The 21,013-nt window shown below is 37.9% G+C and overlaps 1 protein-coding gene across 1 annotated transcript in view; it reads right to left on the bottom strand.

Annotated features, from left to right (window-relative positions):
• The window catches only part of usp43a (ubiquitin specific peptidase 43a), a 122,449-nt gene that overhangs the window by 64,736 nt on the left and 36,700 nt on the right, over positions 1-21,013 (bottom strand). Inside the window, exons 5-7 of the mRNA XM_015043450.1 lie at positions 7,787-7,879; positions 3,189-3,324; positions 2,120-2,264 (exon numbers count right to left, since the gene is read on the bottom strand). Coding sequence (XP_014898936.1) covers positions 2,120-2,264; positions 3,189-3,324; positions 7,787-7,879 — 374 coding nt within the window. The remainder of the gene's footprint in view (positions 1-2,119; positions 2,265-3,188; positions 3,325-7,786; positions 7,880-21,013) is intronic.

Raw genomic sequence — 21,013 nt, 5'->3', positions numbered from 1 at the left:
GACCATCTACACTATAATTCAAGCGGATTTATTACCGACATGACTTACTAAGTGACCGCGGATGTGTCTCCCATTTCATCCATAAATCTAAGCACAGTTTCTTTGTAGAGGCCTTCTAGGGAGAAGTTCGAAAAAGATAATCTGGACGGCTCTAGGATAACAACCTCTTACCCCTACACTTGACCCAAGTTTACAAGAAGTGTAAAGTTTCATGATATTGACAGAAAACTCAAAGGAATCAATATAAGTCTGTTTATAGACGGCAGAGTAACTGGCAGCACACCATCGTTTCTCTGCGACAGCGGTAGGCCAGTCCTCTTATAACTGTGAAGACGTCGCAGAGTGTAAAGCCAAAATAGAAATGCCACCCACTGAGAAAGTTAAGAGCTTTTAGTTTTTATGTCCAGAGAATTGAATTACAGTTAATTATTCTTGCTCAGTGGGAGCTGCGCTTTCTTTACGGCTTCAGAGAACCGTGGGTGTAGAGTTAAATGGCAACAACAAATTGACCACAGAGCGCACCGCTAACATCTCAGTGACTGTAATTACACAGCACCCCTGAAGTCTCTTTCTGACACGGTCACCGATCTGTTAAAGAAATGCTTGTTTAGCTTTCAGATATGATGTATGTATGTATGTAGGCGTCTACAGAATGAAGATGAAATGGTTTTGATGAAGCAGGCTGCAGACGTCTCCCTGCTTTCGGTATGAGCAAGGTTGAAGTTGAAGAATAAAAGCCTGGAAGGCAGTACATACAAATTCAAGCTATTTCTCAACAGATGGGGCTAGAGGCATGATCTTTGTCCCACTATTGAATTTAGGTAAGCTTATTTTATGATTTTCAAAAAACTTCAGTAAGGAAATTCAACATTCACCAAGAAATTGATTGGTGACTGGGTTGGAAACTAAAAAAAATAAAAAATAATTCCTGATCTGTCGGCTCTTCATATCCAACAGGTTGTGCAGGGAAAGCTGTTAATGAAGGAGGGATTCAATGTCAAAAATGTTCAGAATCAGTTAGGTCAAATAAACTGTGCGAGAGGCTTAAAAAAAAAAAAAAAAAAGATTTCTGCAAAGTCATACAGCTGAAACTAGACGCTTATATGCACAGAATAGAAAGACGGACACCTTTTTTTTTTCTCCACTGTCTGAAGTTAACTTGGATGAAATTTCAGTTTTAGGTCAGTTAGAACAACCAAAATAATCTGATCTGCTAAATGAGACAATGTCAGAGATTTACTTATCAATGTCTTCAAACTCAGAAGTTTAAGAAAAACCTGAGATCAGAAATCAGCAGCAAAACTCTCATCTCATAGTTTAAAATATGAATTAAACTAATTAACAGAATACAGGAAAACTAAAAAAAAAATAAAAAAAATAGACCAGTACATTTATTTTTACAAATCAGCTCTCCAAAAGAAGAAAGGAAAAGAAGAAGAAGGGGCTTAATTCTGCCATCAAAAAAATTTCTACTGCTTGTTTAAGCTTCTTTAAATATTCATTATTTTAACAACCGGCTTTTTTTGTTTTTGCAGTCTGAATCTCATTCGGAAAATGTGTACACAATAAAATAAAAATAAAAAACCTGTGTATTATGAAGAATGTGCTTTATGGGAGGAGTGGTTGTCTGGTTTTGTATGAAGACGGAGGAGGAAGAAGAAGAGGAGGCGCGCTCTCAGAGTTTTAGGAAATAAAGTTCTGGGACAGAGCAGAGACTTCAGAAATTTAAACTGCAGCTACATAAATTTCATCAGCAGAGGCTTTCATGCGAGATGTGACTCCAGCAAACTTCATATTTTGTATGATGCCCCCCATTCAGACATTAAATTGAATTGAGTTTAATCTGTTAGGATGCAGCAGTGCATGACCAAACAGAATGAGAGCTCTTTCATCTCCAAAGTAAATTGTGTGCTTTTCGAAAACAAACAGAGTAATCACAGAAATGGGCTCAATGAGAGTAAAAATAAAAAAGCATCTATAGACGTAATCATCATTAATTGAGACTGAAAGTTAATCAGAGGTACGAAGGAAAGAGGAAAAAATTCAAAACGATGGATGAATAAATTTGCTAGATCAGTGCACAAATAAATGGGTTTATAAAGAATGTTGCCAGGGTTACCTGAGTGAGGAGCAGAGCCCCCACGACTGCTGTTTGGAGGAGCCTGGAAGGCGTAGACGACATCGCTGTCGGCGATGGCGGTCAAGTCGTCGTCGTCTGAGAAGGAACGCTGGAAACCGGTGGAGTAAAGTTCGGACAGGATGACCTGTACCACAGATGGAAGGACATTAAACGTAAACATCAAATGTTTCTGAAACAGTTCTTATAGCAGAAACCTCAAGGTTCCTATTTATTTTATAAAAAGAAAAACTCAACTTGAAGTAATATTTTTTTTTCTTATGAATGGATTATGCAGAGCATTAGCTTTATTGGCTCATGGTTTAAAAAGCAAACAATGTTTTAGTGTGGTATAATGCTAAGCAAGCCTTTTAAATAACAGCATCGACTGCTTAGGGAGTGCAAACAGTGCCTTACAAAGCTCCTCAATGCTTCCCACGTAAAAACATTTCAAAAGTTTCCATGGTTGTCATTACTTATTTTCCCATTTTTAAAATATGCATGCAAAACTTAAAATAAGTCTAGCACAAGTATTTCCATTAAGATAAGGCATTAAATATGAAACCCTCAGGAAGGAGGAGATTTGTCCTGTAACTGCTGGGTTGCTGGTTCAAATCCCTGATTTATGCGGAGTACTGGACTGATAAATGGACAAACGGATGGGCAAATGATGGATGGACAGATTAATGGATGATGTGTGGACAAAGGAATGGAGGGAGAGACAAGATAATGGATGGATAGTTTTGCTCTGAACTTGAACTATCCTGGTGCCTGAACAAGTGAAGGAAGAACGCTCCAGGTCTGAAATGTAACATTTATGTTGTTTTTCCAAATAAACTCCACCTGTACCTGGACACAACGAAGACCATACATCACTGGGAGTTTTGCTTTGACCCACAGGGGTCATTTTGCAACCAGCTCACTAAACAAAAATGACAAAACTGACACCATGATGCAGCACCGTGTGGTGCTGCATCATCTGCAGGACCACAAGTCAGAAGCCGATGAACACAAACAACTCATACTTTCTTTAGGCATTTTTCTGACCAGTGCAACGTCGGTATGTGTGTACCTGATCGGGAGCGATGTTGCCTTCTGCTGCTACCATGGCTCTCAGGGAGGATACAGAACCAAAAAGAGGCACGGCAAGCCCAACCCGCAGGTACCTCTGACCCTTTGTGCTGAACACCAGCGTCACACACAGCGGCCTGTGGGACACAGATAGCAAATGTGTGTATCCTTGTGAATATAAAGGTGTAAGGTGAAAGTATGGGTGGTGAGTAAGATAAATGACGAGGCACGGAAAACTGTTGAGCTCACACAGTTCGTGGAATAACTAAACCTTCATACCAAGGATTGTCACACTGAGCAGGTTACATATTTGTATGTAGAAACAGATACAGGTATTTCATAAATATTGTCAAGCAAGGCACATTCACAGTAACTATGACCTGTCACAATGCCAAACAGAGATTAATGTGTCTGGGATCCAGTGAAGCCAGCGGCAGCAAAGAAAAAAAAAAAAATCATGTTTGTTCATGAGATGTTCAGGCTCAACCGAGTCCTGCTCCTTAAAGAAATTCAACATTTAATGAAACATGACTGATTTCCTCTATAGAAAAATATTTTTTTTTCAAATAGGAACCATCTAAATGTGGTGAAAAAAACAGAAGAGGTTTAATCATTTTCTAAGCTTTTCGGTTTGCTTTGTAATGTTTTACAAAAACATTCCTATTCTAGGAAATGTTTTAAAGATGCCACATTACAGCTTCAAACTTCTGTGTATTTTATAGAGGTTTTATAAGATAGACAAAGTGAGGAATTATAAAATGAGAAGAAGAAAATATCCATAAAATCACTCTGAAGTCAAAACCTGAAAGTGTGGAGTTGATTGGAGGTAATTTCTCCCTCATCTGAAACCCTTAAATAAGATCTAGCACAACCAATTCCCTCATAAAGTCACCTAATTTATAAATGGCAAATAATTTAGTCTCAGTATAAATTCAGCTGTTCTGTGAAGGCCTCAGAAGTTCATTGAAGGACTTCAGCGAACAAACAGCATCGTGAATACCAAGGAGCATATGGGAACACAGTAAATATAAATTTAAATACTTTGGTCCCAAAAATGCAACAATTTGTCCTTTATGCAAAGTTCCATGTGGCTACAAGGTGAAAGAATTAACACCAGGAACACACCATCCAAAAAATGTTGGTGACAGCAGTCCGTTTATAGTTTTCTTCAAAAAATAATCCAGTTATTGCTGATGTGAAGCTGGATGGAGCTAAATAAAGGGAAATTCTAACTGTTCGAAGCTGCAAAAGCCTTGAGAGGGAGCTCCGCCAGTGACCCCAAATCTACAATTACTACGATCAGAGCATTTTCATGTGCTGACCAAATGACCCAAAGTTGAAACATAAAGAAAAAGGCAAACGGAACATAAAAACTGATGTTCACAGGGACTCCACATCCAATATGTTCTCTTTTACAAGAAAGAAAAAGTAAAAAAATTTCTCTCCGCTGACGTCTAAAAGGATAGAGACATATCCTTGGGTCAACACCATTTATGGTTCCACCAAGTATTGACCCAAATGAATTAAACATTTCAGTTTACTACTTGGAAAACCATACATCTTTTTCCATCCATGTCATAAACATGCACTACTTTGCATTCGTCTATCACAGAACATCTACAGGTCTGTGTTGCAACTTGACAAATAATGAGAAAGCTCAAGAGCTGTGGATACTTTGTGTATATTTTGGACACTTTCTCCTTTTCAAGCATTTCCACAATATGCTCGACTAGACAAGTACATCTAAATCAGTAATCGTCCAAAACGAAGCTTCTGTGTGCAGAGACGTGTCGTTTTTACAGCCATCACCAACACCTCCAAAGACGAGAATGAAGTGAGGACGCTCTACTCGGCACAAAAAAAAAAGGACAGAAAGAAGGAAGGTGAATAAAACAAAGAAAACAAGTATGGAGAGTAATAAGAAGTTGATAGGATAGCAGCAAAATTATTATGCCATTTCATTGACGATGAAGACTGTGTAATCGCTGACACCGCCTCCACTTCCCGTTTCCCATCATGCATTATTCAGGTGAGCACCGTGTTAGCAGTCACAGGGCTGACAGGGCAGACAGCCGGAGGGGGGGAGCAGGATCTGAGCCGCTGTTTTGTTTGGATGTGTAACTTCAAGACGGGTGGAACAGTAAATAGGGATGTCATCTTATAAATGAGGATTTTAGATGCTCTAACTCTGCTGACACATTTTCCTCATCAGCCCACACAACTAATACCCTGAATTGTTGAAACAGCAAGTAATTAAATTATAGCTTCAGAAAGCATGCCACAGCTAGAACATGCCCAGATGTAACCGTTACTAAGCTATTTAATGCTTATTACTGGAAGAGATGCATTTCTGCAGTGATGATGGTATTTTTCTAGCAACTCCGTTGGTAACTCAGACCATCCAACCATTTGTCTGAGGAAATATCTGCACAACAGAGTAAACTCCACTTAAGGAATGTGCAAGACAAGTTTTACTGTTGTGTGAGTATCATTAATCTCAGTATTTACAGACATTGTGGCTGAAAATATGTGGAAATTATTGCTTAACCTGATCTATACTCATATATATGTTAGTACTGCTCTCAGTAAATTATGATAACTCAAAGTAAAAACTCAAGTTTTATATAAATTCCTGACATGGAGACTGAAACAAGTCATTTGTTTATTTTTGATCATTTCATGAATTACTATATGCGAATGTAACTGTTTGTTCCACAGTTTTTCCTTCCACTAAACCTTCAATGGAAATGACTTAAGAGTCATTCTGAACAGCCAGCTTTTTAGCAATGACCAAGCAGGTCATTTGCTGATCATATTTACTGATCATCTTCACATAGGCATCATCTATTCAAAACTCCTATACCATTCTACTACAGTGGCCCAGAAGGGACAGGCAAAACACCACTGTAGACTAGCTGTTGTGGGAGGTGTATTTGCTGGGTATTCTGTTGTAATTTGGGTTTCCAGATGTTACTTTATCCTGCAGGAAGGACAAATGACCCTTCAGAGTTTGTTTTAGTGTTTCCTGTACATTGTACTACACTTGTGGAGATAAGGGGAAATTCTGCCTTCTGTGCTGAGCAGCACGAAGCAAACACACCTTCAAAACTAATGTTTGACAATTATTCAGTTTTGTTAACCTGCACTAAATATACACAACACTTTTTGCTCTGTTCTTAAAATATTTACCAATAGAAAACACAAGAGCAATCCAATATAATAAAAAAGTAGATTTTTCAGAATTTAGAGCAATTAGGAGTAAATATGTTATATGATCAGAGCAAATTCGAAATGATTTGACTGTCTTCTGTTTTTTCCTCCTTGCATACTGGCATTATCTGCAGCACCCAGCCTTGATGCCACGCTGGCAGCCCAGCTCTGCGTCCTCTCAGGGGGCCTCAGACTTATCAGGCATTCAGCAGGGATACCGCTGCAGCAGGACAGTGCAGTGTGCGCTTCTGGTCAACGTGTTGCCAATAACGCCCAAACTGAACCAAAAAGAATTCCCTCCTGTGCTGGAATAAATTAAAGTGGCCAGAGCCCACACTGTCAGGGAACTGCAGCTGCAGAACAGAGTTTGGAGTCAAGTCAGAGGAAGCCATGCAGAGAAGATTCAGAGTGGAGGCATCTGCATGCTTGCAGATAGGAAGATTTCCTGGAGGACTTGCTGCACTTAAATTAAGGAACGGAATGTAAGAAATCCATGTGACATTGTTATTTATTAGTTGATTACTTAGCTATTTATTGTGTGACTATAGTAGGAGGGGGAATGTATAGTTATACAACTGGTGCAGACGTCAAAGTTATTTCATATTTAAATGACGTGTAAAGCTTTAAAGTGCCTATGTGGTTGTTGTGGGTGCTTACTTCTCTAATGTAACAAGCTAAATGTTGCCTTGATTTGGAATACATAGTGGAAAAAACTAATGCAGAACATGCATTACTAATGAAATGTAATTTTGCTGCACTTAATAAACTGCTACGATTTTAAACATATAAATTGATTTTTTAAAAGTTTGCCAGTTAGTGGCAGATGCATATTTGCAAATAACTTGTCAAAATTGAGGTAAAAAAAAAAAAAAAAACATCTATAATTGGAGGGCCAATGGTAAGTTCAGTTCAATTTCGTACCTTGAATTATAACCTAAGGAAGTCGGGGATCAGACAAGCAATTTTAGAATTAAAAGCAACAGCAGAAACAAGCCAAAAGTAACCATAGTGTCAAAAACATCCTTCATAAATACTTTGAAAAATCTATAAGTTCAGTTTGTGGGTTGACCTTTGTGCCTCATAACTTGGATCTGTTGTCAATATATAATGTCTGTATTTTAAACGCCTATTTTCATTGTTACATTGTTTTCTGGTTAAAATGTCTTCATGTGTCAAAGTTGTACCGTCTTGCTGCAGCATCTGACTTCCAGTGCAGTAAAAAATGGGGACAACACACAGAGATTGGTCAGGGATATTTGGCTACAACAGTTTTTCACTTAGTATGACAATGACCTTCTATTGGAGGTGTGTAACGCTCACTGTATGTGTTTGACAGCCAGGCTCATTGTAATTGCAATGATACCCTTTGTGTTGCACGTTATTCATTACCTGGTCTGTCGCAGGGGAAGCGGTAGAGAGATGCATAAAAATGGGTCAAAGGTGTTGCTTTGCTTAAGGCAGTGAGGGCACGTCAGGGAAGACCTGCAAAGAGACAAGAGACAGAAAAATTACATGTTTTTCATTTGGCATAAATATCCTTTAGCCACATTTCTGTCAGCTTCTACCACTGATGCAAAAAGGGCTGGAAATTCTCTGAAGATTTAAGCCATAAGAGTAGTCCAGTAGGCTTTGAAAAATGTACAAACACTGTCGCAGTGACAGCAATTCAAACAGCATCACTTTACCAAATTCTAAGTGCTTCCAGTGAGAACAGGATGAAGGAAGTATGCAGTCTGCTTGGAAAACCACAACAAAAAAGCAAAGGAAATATTTAAATGGAGAGAACATGAAAACGAAAAGTGAAAATAGGAAGAAACAAAAACACTGACTACAAAAACAAAGGTCTGAAATGACTGCTCTAGAAAGGCAGAGGAAACCATTGAGAGCAAAGAGAAGTTGTGAGGCAATAAGGTGGAAGGACACAAGAAAAATGAAGAGATGGTTGGCAGCAGGACAGTTGAGCTGACAAAAACTCAAAGGTAACGCTGACAGAGAAAAGGCCGATAGGGTGCATCAGGGTTTAAAGCTGACAGAAGGGGAGATGATAAGAGCAGAAGACTGACAGGAGGATAGGAACCCATCCTGTGGGTTGCTATCAGAAGGACTCTACATCCTGACACTGTTCTCCAAGGCAGAAGGAAGCCGAAAGGTTTCTGAGGAAGAAATGCAAACTGTCCGAGGCAGAAGGAAAACCATTTGGGATCTTGACAAAAGAAAAAAAAAAAAAAAAAGCACTGCACCAATCAGCTTTTACCAATATTTGCTTTTAACCAAGATCTGATCTGCATGTTTCCACTTTAGCCACTTTTGATTTTGCAACTGAAATTAAAAACAAGGGGTATGAATAGTTTTGGGCTTATCTCTATTTATATTAAGTTATTTCTCTCTTTTAGAAATTGAAATAAGGCAGAGTCTGTTAAAAAAAAACATTTCCATTCTGTATTCCAGCTTTTTCAGTTCTCAAATAAGGAACTTCTAAAAAAAACAAACAGGCTTTAAAGGGTTGCTCAGTTGGTTCAACAGAATCAGAAAGATTTTAGATAAAAAATAAACTGACATGCTGGGTTGGTTTAACACATGATTATTAAAAATACAATGGGTCATCGCTGCATTTTATCAATTTTTTCCATCAATCACAACAAATAAAGACCTGAGGAGTCCAAAATCTTACATTTGTCTCTGGTTAGAGAACAAAAGCTGTTATTAAGAAGCCTAGCATGATTTTCAGGGTTAAATGTTGATAAAAACATAATACAATGACCAATTAAAAAAAGAATCACCACATTATAGTGTTAAATTAAAGAGAACACTGCAATCCAGTCTATATTTAATCTTTGTTCCAGCAGTTATTTATTACAATCAGCCCTAAACAAATAGGTTTTTGCCTTCATATAAAGGAACTCTGTTTCTAGCAGTTTTTAAGACTTCTTTAGGTTTGTTCCAGAGTACTGGAGCACAGAAACTGACTGCTGCATCTGCATGTTTGGTTCTGACTCTGGGGTGCAGAATAGCCTTAAACCAGAAAAACTGTGTGAGCTGGTAGGTTGAACAACAAATATTTAATATATTTTGGTGCTAAACCACTCAGTAACTTATAAACTAACAAAAGTATTTAAAAATGTATTCTGTGAGATACAGGGAGCCAATGCAAGGATCTCAGAACTGGGATGATGTGCTCCGTCTTCCAAGTTTTAGTGAGAAAGTGAGCAGCAGCGTTCTGGATCAGTTTCAGACTGTTGCAGTTTTCAATTTGAGAAAGATAACCGCAGTGACGAGATTCTTAAGATCTTGTTGGGACATTAGTCCTTTAAACCTGAAAAGTCTTGTCAGGTGTTAGGAGGCCAATTTTGCAATTGTCTTTTTGTGACCCTGAAGGTTCAAGTCCATTTCTACACACATTTCAGCCAGTAGTTTCTAGTGCTTATAACTGAATATGTGCGCTGACTTTTGATCTTTCTCCTAAGGTGCAAAAATAATTACTTTGGTTTCATTTCTGCTCAGTAAAAGAAAGTGGAGGTACATCCATGAATTGATTTGTTCTGATCATCTGTTCAACATTTGAATGGTTTCATACTCACTGGATGACTGTAATGTAGATCTGTCTGTCATCTGCATAGCTATGATAATATTCTTATTACATCAAAAGTGCAAAATTCCTCTTATTTACATTAAATATTATGAAGCTTAAATAAGTATTATACCCGTCATGTGGAGTGGTTGGTGGTGGTGAGGAGAGACGCAGAGACTCAGGTTGTAGAAGAAAATGATTAATTTAATGAAGAGCGTAGCTCAAAAACAGTCCAGATCTCAGGCAGCACGGCAGAGCGGAAAACAAAGGCTCAGCACCGGTAGCAACTGAATTAAACAAAGACNGATGCAACGAGCTAATACCAACACAGGACTTAACAGTTCAACTGTGCCAGCAGACGAACTATCATAGACAAGGACCTGACAAGAGACAAAGACAACAGGTGGGTTTAAATACACATGGAGGGTAATCAGAGAATGAGACACACCTGGGAAGCAATCAACGGGGAAGACGCAGAGACAACAGAGACTCACAGGAGAGAAACTGAACACAGAAAACCCTTAAAAATAAATATACAGAAAAACGGATCATGACAATACCATCATGACAGATATATTAATCATAGAACAAATTATTTTTATTGTCAGCCAACATTTGTGAATTTTGCTGTACCAAACAGTTGAAATGTAATCAACACGTTTACAGTCAAAAAAACATTTTGAAGGTAAAATGTGATGGTAAAAACAGGGTGTATTTTTCTAATGCTTAACACAAATCATAGCTAATCTTCAGTATTTCGTAAATGGTCTCAATTTTCTTCAACTGAGTGGAAACAACTGAAGTAAATGGTTAGAACTTTTGCTTCTAATTAACTTTTATCTCAGGGTGGATGAAGGTCTTATTCATCTCCAATCTTTTGAATTTCAAAGACTCTTTTTCAATATGAGGTTTTAGCAAAAATCAGACCACTAAACGTGAACTTAATTTTGTTTTTAGAAGTAATTTCATTGAAGAAAACAAAATGACTACGTGAGTATGCTGTAGCTACCAAAAAACAAACTGGAGTCTATAAGAACAAACGTACTGACACAAGTTGTTGTATTTTTCCTGTAGTGGTTCACTGAAAGAATTTCAATTTCTGGACACACATTGCAAACTGCTTTATTTTCAGTCTCATTTTTGTTTGTTTCAACGATTGCGCTGGTTCTGGATGACGCCCAACTACCACTACTAAAAGTGTCTTCATCACAAGCATCCTGAAACATTATGCAGGGTCGTGCTGATTCCAACAAACCTTTCCAAACTGCTCTAAACTTAGCTGTTTCACACAACCAGGGGAAGTGGAGTCATCCTTCTTAATTAGGATTTAACAAAAAATATGAGGAAACAAAAGTAAAGTAATGGATTTTTTTTATTTTTTTATTCAGCCATGTTTCAAGCTTGGCAAGTGTAAGAACTACTTTACACTTGGTAAAAAAAGAACTTAAATATGTTTAAGGGGGCCACTGACATAAAATTCACCAGATCTTGCCAACAACCCATAATCTAGATATGAAAGAAAAACAAAGCTAAATTATTTAAAGGCAATAAGTTGTAATATCACATTTTTAAATGAGACATAAAACTTAATGACCTTCTGTGCATCTCTAAAAACAAAAAGTAATTTTATAATAACAAAAAGTTTGTTTGTAAAAAAACAAAGACCTTCCTTGTTGAAAAAGGCTAATGATCAATCAGATCGAGTCCCTGACAGAGCAGATTTTAGACATGAGGAACCTAAGCAAACAAACAAAAAATTATAAGAGTCTGAGCCAATTAATATTGACAATACTCTAAACCTCAACAAAGGTTAAAATCCTCCCTGTTAAAGGCACCGTTAAGCTACAATAATGTCTCTTTCTACAAACTCACTTCATTAAAACCTGCAGCCTATCAAAGGAAATCCTCACATCATCTCACTTCCAAAAATCAGAACGGTCCCTTTAGGAATCCTGTCATCTAAACACAATCAGACGAATTCTGGTGCTTCAGCAGACGCTGTTGCTCCAAAACGGTCAGTGCTTGGAGACGGCTCAGTAAGTTACTTTTCTCCAATCATCCAGGCAGTCAGTCATCCGTCTCTGGCTTTTAGAACATACGACTCTCTCCGTTCTCATTCTCGGAGTCTGGGAAAAGGCGTCTTGTCAGGGGAAATCAACTCTGCTAAAAGGTCTGGAGAAAACAAAAGTCTCAAAGTGTGAAAAGATAAAGTCCTGTTTGTTGCTATTTTGTTGTGTTAATGCTGTACAATCATCAAAATGTTTTATTTTGTATTCAGGGTTTTTATACCTCTACGATATCATACTAGTCCATACATATAGATTAGTAGACAGTCAAAATCTCAATCGGTGCCAGGTTGATTGTTCAGATTTTTACTTTCCAGCACTTTAATCTGCTAATAGGAGCTGCAGTTGAAATACAACCAAGTAAAATCTCTCCATTTTAAAGCTTTATTTCTTGTTTAAAATTTATTTCCTCAGAGACAAGACAAAAAACAACTATACACTTTCAAAAGAGCAACTTTTGTCCTGTCACAGGCAATGCTAAATGACCAGCCATTAAAAGTATTTGACTAAATACTGGTTGGCTCATTGAAAACTTTGTTTTTTATAAAAACAGATGCATGCTAGCACTTGTAAGGTAACATTTTAGGGGGATTTTGCAGTGACATCATTCCACATCGTTCAGTTTGAGTATGTTTGTACAAGGCCAAGATCACAGATTTTGAAAATGATTAATCAGTTTGGCTCTTCACATATTAATGTGCGAGTACTACATTTCTGCCTCAACATGTGAAACTTAAAGTACAGCATAATGGATTTTCTTATGTCTTGTCCACTCTTAAGTGTACAATAATCCCATTTTGTGTAAGGAAGAATATGTTGTAAGAAAATGCTTTCTTAATGCTTTTATATGTGCAGTTGAGAGGTTATTTTTCTTACATCGGCTTAAGTGGAAATGCTTTTACACCAAAAACCTTCTTCTCCATTCCACAATAAAATGACCTTCTTATTCACATGAAAAAGAAATAATAAAAAAGAAAAGAAAAGTGACTATTTTCACAGAATAATGTCATGCAGTCGCTGGCTAGCATCCACTTCAAAGTCTGCTTCAACAAGGGAAGCTGTTGTGTCAGCAGGAGGGTAAGCGCTTTGTGAAGCTGGGCTTTAAGGAAACCTCTGCAGGTGGTAAAGCATCAAAAGTCAAAATGAAGAAGGTCAGTGTCTGGAAACATTCTTGGATGCTACTTAGCCGAACACACTGGAACAGCCAGACGTTTCCCTCAGAGGTCACCGAAGTCCAGCTGCACATTTAGAAGAAACGATCCGAGAAGATGAAAGCTTGGAGAGCTGAATTGTAAAAGCCCGTGACGGGTAGAAAGTTGCAAATCAGTTACATCATAAGCAACTGTCAATACCAAAGTCATGTTGAGAAGAAAAATAACACCAACAATGATAGATCGTGCTCTGAGGAAAGGCAAGGGTGTATTGTTCCACACACCCTTACTTCCTCATTAATCAGAAAACCTGGAAGTTTCACCCTAGTTAGGTCTCTAAAATTCTGGAGTACAGCATATGACAAGTTGCTATGGTGATTTTATTGTGAGCACTTGCAGCACAAGCAAGAAGACAAGTTGGAAAGCTGGATAATTAAGATAGTTGTTTGTCTCTGGCCTTAAAAAGATAATCAATCTGACTGCATGAGTATCCCAGCTGCAAACTGTCGCTGGTCTGCTGTAACTCAACACAGCGACAAATTTGGTCATGTTCCAGGATTCTGCTTGAAAAAGTTTTGATATTAAAATGGATCTTACCCAATTTTTATTTTACCTTCAAAAAATTAATAATGAATAATTTCTTCAAATCTTTGGATCAATTTAACTGATTAGCTATAAAATAAGTGGGATATTCTCAAAAATAGCCCCAAGTTAAAAGAGTGATAACATCTTATATACTCATTCACATTTACTATTACAGCTCACCGACTTATTTTTTTTTTCAAACATGCGTAAAACCAGCCAAAGGTTTTTGATTTCTCTCTATATCCAGAGACAAATGTCTCTCAGTAATAGTCTTCAAATCATCTTAGGAAAAAAAATCATCCAACGTCCTTTGTTCATCAGATATTGACGATTTTTAGTTACGTTAAGATACTCATTACCAGTCGGTTACATTTTGCCTCTGTTTTGTTTGCTTGTGTACTTCTAAGAGTGTGAACAGCATAACAATTTGTCATTTACTATTCAAGTATATGTAACATTATGTAAGACCTTCCCATCAAATCTACATCTAAATAAACTGCATTGTAGAAAAAACAAAAAAACTTCCTCGACTGATTTGCCTAGAGAGAGATTGAGCTTGAGCTTTTTCCACCGTCTCCTCTGCCATTAAAAATAAATACAGCAAACAGAAGAGAGTGACAGACGGAGACGGGAGGAAGGTTTTGACAAAGACTCATTTAAAAACACAGGGGCACAATGGAGCGTCTGCACCACAAAACTCCCACATAAGCATCCCAAACCACAAGACGGTCCCCGGCTCTAATCACAAACATTTATTCAGATCAACCAACTCAACCAAACTCCTTTGAGGAGCGTCTCTGTGAGATATTAAAAGAATCAAGAGGGAAGGAGGAGGAAGAGAGGGAGACTGAGTAAGTGTTGTAGGCAGAACGAGAGGGGAAGGCAAGAGAGCAAGGCGGATATAAACAAAAATCTTTAAAAATGCAGCCAGCAAAACAGCATCCAGTGCGATCAATCATGTTGAGATTGGAGGAATGGCTCTGTTAGCATTTAGATGCAAAGTAACTCCCTGTTGAAGAGACAACTTTAAAAGAAGCTTTACACTCGGCACTGCAGCCAGCTCAGGCTAATGAGATAAGAAAAATGGATATGAATATGCATATGTGCACTTCAGGAGGCTGGATGAAACCAAGAGCAGGAAACAAATTCCCAAACATTTAAAATATCCATTACTCATTAACCGAGCGGGAGCCGCCGGGAAGCTTATTCCTCTGAGCCTGAAAACACACCAACACAAAGGATTCACGGAGAAAACTTACACTGTGATCATGTGTGGAGCGAGATGATGGGCTGAAAGGGTTGGTTCGAGCTTTTGGAAGTGAGACTGTGAAGACATTGTTGGTAATAGCTCTCCAACCTGTAGTAGGAGGATGTCATCTCCCTCATGTTTAATTCTTACCACAAATTTTCTTCCAAATAAAAGTCAGGAGACTGACTTGACCAATCAAATCATTAATACTTCCAGTCAACATGTTGGTAAAATTAAAAGATCAATTCAAATCTAAGTCTGCCAGGGGAATGAATGATTTTGGGCTTGATTGTTTCACTGATAACTTCACAGAACCTCATTCTGTGAAGTGCCAAACTCCTAAAAGTTGGATGATATCTCACCTGTTTGCACACAGTCTTGGGTAGCTTACAAGGAAGTTTAAGTGAACTGACTGAAAACGGATTGAAACTAAAGGAGCGCAGTTATAGCAACGTCCTTTAAGCTACAAGTAGCATATTAAAGTATTTAACTGGATCCATTTATCGTTGACATGTCCTGCTAAAGTGCTCTGACTTTGATTGCTCTCCTGCCGTGGTTTGTTGCATCATAAGTATCAACATAATGAACAGAACAGGTTTTAAAAAAGATAGATAAATGATGCGCCTTACACCACCAGCCCTCAACCACACACCGCTGGATACGTTGGGTTTCTTAATTAAAAAACATTTCTGCCCACGTGTATTGCCCTTTAAGCAAGTGGCTGGCTGGTAGATTAATTATCAGCTTGTTAGACCCTCAGGTTCATTCATTAAAGAGCAGAACATCACATCGCTACAATAATTCAATTGCTATTGTGGTAGTAAGTATAACAGTAACATTTCGTTAAGAGCATTTGCACACCCCAGAGCTAAACTTTTTTTTTTTTTATCCCTTCTCCAAGTCCCATAAACACCAACTATAAAACTGGCAGGTGTAGAACAATTTTGTTTTTTTCTTTTGAATATATTTAACTGAAGGAAAACTAGTGTCCTTAATGGATGAAAGATTTTTGTGACTTTCAAAAGAATGGTTGTATACACTCTTTCAAGTCAAAAATAGCACTAGTGTTACTTAATGTTTTATTAGCAGCAGGAGGAGAGATTGGGACCATTTTTTTACTGGACAAAAGGAAACAAATAATTTTACTTATATATATTTTTATTATAATAACTATGAGAGTTCCAGTGAGAATCTCATATTGATCCATGTTAAAATGTGAAGTGAAAACACAAATGTCTGTTTCATATTAAAATATTTACCTGGATGAATTGAAAGAACTATTTAAATTTAAAAAATATTCACTGATATATCTTCAGCATGATATATCTTCAAATGAGAATATATAATATATAATCTTCACTATTCACTCAAGCACAAGAACAACATGATCACTGAATCACCTTTTGGTACCTTTGGTTGTGTAAAGTTGCTAAGTCCTGCTGGAAAATGAAATCAGCGTCTCCACAAAAAGCTAAAGGCTTTTTAGCTCAAGGAAGCACAAAGCCCTCTAAATTTTCCTGGAAGACGGCTGCATTGACTGTGGGTTTTAGAAAACACAATCTACCAAGACCAGCAGATAGCATGGCACCAAAAATCACCACCAACTGTGGAAACTTCATTCAATACTTTAATCAACATGGATCCCTTCTTTCTCCAGAAATGACTACCAAATAAAAAATTAAACAGAACTTATCTACCTGTAATTTCTTGTTTCTGGTGTGTCTTTTCCAACCACAGTTTTTTCTTTCACTCAACTTTCTATAAACTTGGCTACAGCCCGTCTGCTCAAGATACCCTAACATATGTTTGGTCAGTTTGCTGATTAGGGTGTAACTTGATGAGTTTCTAATCTTTACCTTTTTTCACAATATGCTAATTTTCTGAGAAGGAATTTTGGCTTTTCATTATCCGTAAGCCATAAACATAACAATTGTAAGAAATAAAGGCTTGGAGTATGTCAACTATATCTGTAATGAATGTGTGTAATAGGTAAAATATTGAACTTTTTTGTAATATTCTTATACTTTTAGCTTTAAATGTATATATTTTTAAAAAGTGAATATTTCAACCAGGGTATTAAGTGAATTGTGGTCCTCACTGAGCAGTGATTAAAGATCTGTGTAAGTGCATGGCCTATGGAATCCAATTACTGCTACTCTTCTGAAAGGAGGAACCATTACCTTGCTTGCTCTAAAAGACAAATAGTAAAAGCATGAAGAGGAGCCCTTCAGTACATCTAAATATAGCCGAAATTGTTTCTAGTGTGGAAGTAAAAAGATGAGAGAGGCGGTGTGTGTGTCAGAGACAAGACATAGAACAAAGACAGAGCAACACATTTTTGTTCATAAGAGTTTGTGGAAGGCGTGGACTAGACATTTATATGAAAATTCACTATTATTGGGTCGACCAAATGAATTCTCAGCTGCTACATTCCAGTTATATCTCAAGCACTCAGATGTGTGTAGTATTGCGAGGAAAACCAAGGAGAAAACACAAAGGGGGGGAAAAAAAGACGACACTCAAGATAATCTTCACTCTTACTTTAACACTCTGTAAACTCCCCAAAGAATAGGCTTACTGTGAGTCTTTTCAATTAGGCAGTCTGAGAGCATCATGGGTATTTACGCTCTACAGGGATGTGGACCATCCCCAGATATTCGATCCATGATTAAGCAAACAAGGAAATGGATAATCACAGGACACAAAGGGTGGTTAACCTAACACAGCTATCATAAACATCATAGTTGTGTCAGAATCTGACCTTTTTATTGATTGGCTAACAGGTTAATCTGCTGAAAGTCAACATGTGTGAGATAGACCAAACACGACAGGAAGTATTCTCCAGGGCGACAGACTAACTGCACCATCATTGCTATTTATCTGGAGAGATTTTCTCTTCTGTAAAACACCGAAACACCATCAATGTGTTTTGATCAGGAAATGCTGTTTACTTCCATAGAGATGCATCGATCGGAGCTTTGAAAACTAATATTTGATCTTTCAAATTCAGGCATGCTCCATCTCATTACAGGGAAAAGGTGGAAACCTCAAAGAAGATAAATTTGGGACAACTTTGATCTGATGTGTTCAGGTCTCTGGGCAGCTGCTGGCTGTACACATGGTCAGTAATAATACTCAGATAGGTTGTGAATTACACCACCTCCACCAGCCTGAAGTGTTGGCACAAGACAGGATGGATCCTCGCTGAAATTGAGACTCACTGGACCAGGCAACACCTTCCCTGTCTATTATTGTCCAATTTTAGTGATCCTGTGTGAATTGTAGCACATGCTCTGTTTTTACCAGACAGGAGTAGCACCTGATGTGTTTTTCTGCCTGAGGGAAGAAGGCCTTTTTGCCCACACAGCTGCTACACGAAGGATATTTTCTTTTTCAAATCATTCTCAGAGAAGAGGTTGTGGATGAAATTCCTGGCCAGACGTTTCTGAAACACCCAGACCAGCCCATCTGGCGCCAGCAAGCGTGTCACTTTTATTCCACATTTTAATGCTCAACGTCAGCTATTCACATCCATTTGCCTCAATGCGCTGATTTTGATGTTTTGATTGGCTGATTGACTGTGCTCAAAACCATCTGAACAGATGTACAGTGGACACCTGGTGTTAGTGGGCATTAGGGACCAGATCCTACTGCGAGATCCTCTATTTTAATAGCTCAAACACGGCATTTACTCTAATATGTATTAATGCACACAGTGGAAACAGTCTTAGCATCGTCTTTCTTATCTCTGGTTTTTCTTATCCATTGTCTTTCTTGGTGCCATTTGGGGGTTACAGCCAATTGGCACCAAGGGAAATAAAAGCAGCTAAATGATTGCTTTGAAAGCGCCATCCATAAACATGACAAGCAGCATTGTGCTAAGATATTTTAACTTCCCAAACTCCATTGTCTTTCAAATATCTTGGATATGCTCTATGAAAAAAAATCTGCTTTTAAAAATGTTTTTTTGTTTAGTGTTTTATGCCTTTTTTTCTTCCTCTGGTTTACTTTTAAATATCTCAGTGATGCTAAAAATAGTCTTCAGCCCTCAGTAAAAACTTCCCCACCAAAGTGTGTGATCAAAGAAAGATTCATAGTTTGAGTTTTGAATCGACTGCTCGCTGATAACTGTTTTACATGTTTTCTTTTGATCCGTGTTTCTGTGTATTTATTTTACGGTTTTCCTGTGTTCAGTTTCTGTCCTGAGTCTCTGTTGTTTCTGCATCTTCCCGGTTGATTGCTTCCCAGGTGTGTCTAGTTACCTGATTACCCCGTATGTATTTAAGTTCACCTGTTGTCTCTGTCTCTTGTTGGGTCCTCGTTTTTGTCAACGTTAGTCTGTCCATCATCACAGTAGAATCGGTTAAGTCCTGTGACGGCGTCAGCTCTCATTTTTCGGTCCTCTATCAGTTGCTACCGGTAATTAGCTGTGTGCTATTCTCTCTGCCGTGCCGCCTGCATTGGACTGTTTTGAGCTTCTTATTAAATCATCATCTTCATCATCATCTAGGCCTCGGTGTTCATCCTCACCACCACAACCATACAAATCATGACAAAATTTAAGAAAAAATATTTGTGTTTTTTTCCATTTATATGCTAACCGCACCCTCAACTTAATTTCAACCATAATAATTAAAGTGATTACATCAATCCAACTCTTGATGGTTTTAAATATTATTTAAAAACATATCTTTCCTCACTGGTTGTCAATACAGCATGAGACATGAAGTTGTAGGTGAGGGATTGTTGTTTATTTTGTCGTTTTGTACTTTGTTATTTCTGCATAGGACTTTGGTCAAAATTGTAGTTTTTAAATATGCCTTACAGATAAACTGGAATACTCAGACCTCAGAACCACTTTTGGGTGCATCTTTAGACTCAAATCCTTTCTATGTCATCTCTTTTACTGGGTTAACAGTGTTGTACACTGATGCAAGCAAGGTTTAAAACGGTTTGTCTGTTTGATCCACGTCATTTAAGGTGAACTTTTGAACATTGTGTTCTAGGCTGGAGAGGATCAAAAACATCCAGGATATTACAAAGAGCATAGTGCAGTATCCATGATGGCATAGGGGTGCAGAAGTGTCTTTGGCTTACATCACATACTCCTTTGTAAAATAGACCATGTGAAGCTGTACTATGAAAACATGTCTTACAGCCTACCGGGCAGATACATTGTTGCATAAAGCATTAGTGACCTGTGGTGCCCGCCAGTCGGTATACTCTTGTGAGATCCATTAGAAGACAGGCTGAGCCACAAAAACAGCAGAAAGTAGCACTAAACTGGAGATAACTGGACACATTAAGGGGGGAGTATAATATAAAATCAACTTTTTTGAGCTCTATTTCATCTTATAATGTTGTTACGTCGTCAAAAACATACATGGAGTGTTTTTTTATTCTTCTATACCTGTTTGAGAAATCCTTGAGTCTCCAGGGTACTTAACCACTTTCTCTCATAAAATACTGCCTATTTCCAAAAAGCTCCTCCTTGAAGCTGCAGATTCCGCCTCAGAGTTTTCCTGCCCCACATCCATTTCCACTCAGCTCCTCCAGACTAGTGGCAGCAGCAGTTAGCAAATGTCTGGAACTGCAAGTCTGGGCTCATCATAAAAACTACTTCTCAGTCCAACACTGCCAGGAATGATTGTAGGCAGCATAATGGAGATTGTTGTGATGATGTGCTGAAGGCGGAGCGTCAGAGAGCAGTAGCTTCTTAAAGAAACGGAACCCCAATTTCAGGGCATAAAACTCACATATCTTTTAAGTTATTTTTTATATACACAGCATTTTAATAAGTTACTTGATTGTGTTATAAAATGGCAATATGTGCCTTGAAAATACATAATACCTAACCCCTCCGTCCCTTTTCTAAAACTGCTTAAACTTTCTGTGAATTAGAACTTAAAATTTGCAGCTCATTAAAAAAACGGTTAGCGGAGATTCTTACCCTCCAGGATGAAGTAACTAAATTCTACAAAGATGAAGGTAGCTAAC

Source organism: Poecilia latipinna, unplaced genomic scaffold (genome assembly GCF_001443285.1).
Source record: "Poecilia latipinna isolate Pla-1442-1.1 unplaced genomic scaffold, P_latipinna-1.0 Scaffold634, whole genome shotgun sequence".
NCBI lineage: Eukaryota > Metazoa > Chordata > Actinopteri > Cyprinodontiformes > Poeciliidae > Poecilia > Poecilia latipinna.
Note: the sequence above shows the minus strand (reverse complement) of the source record. Positions and strands in the feature narration are given on the sequence as shown.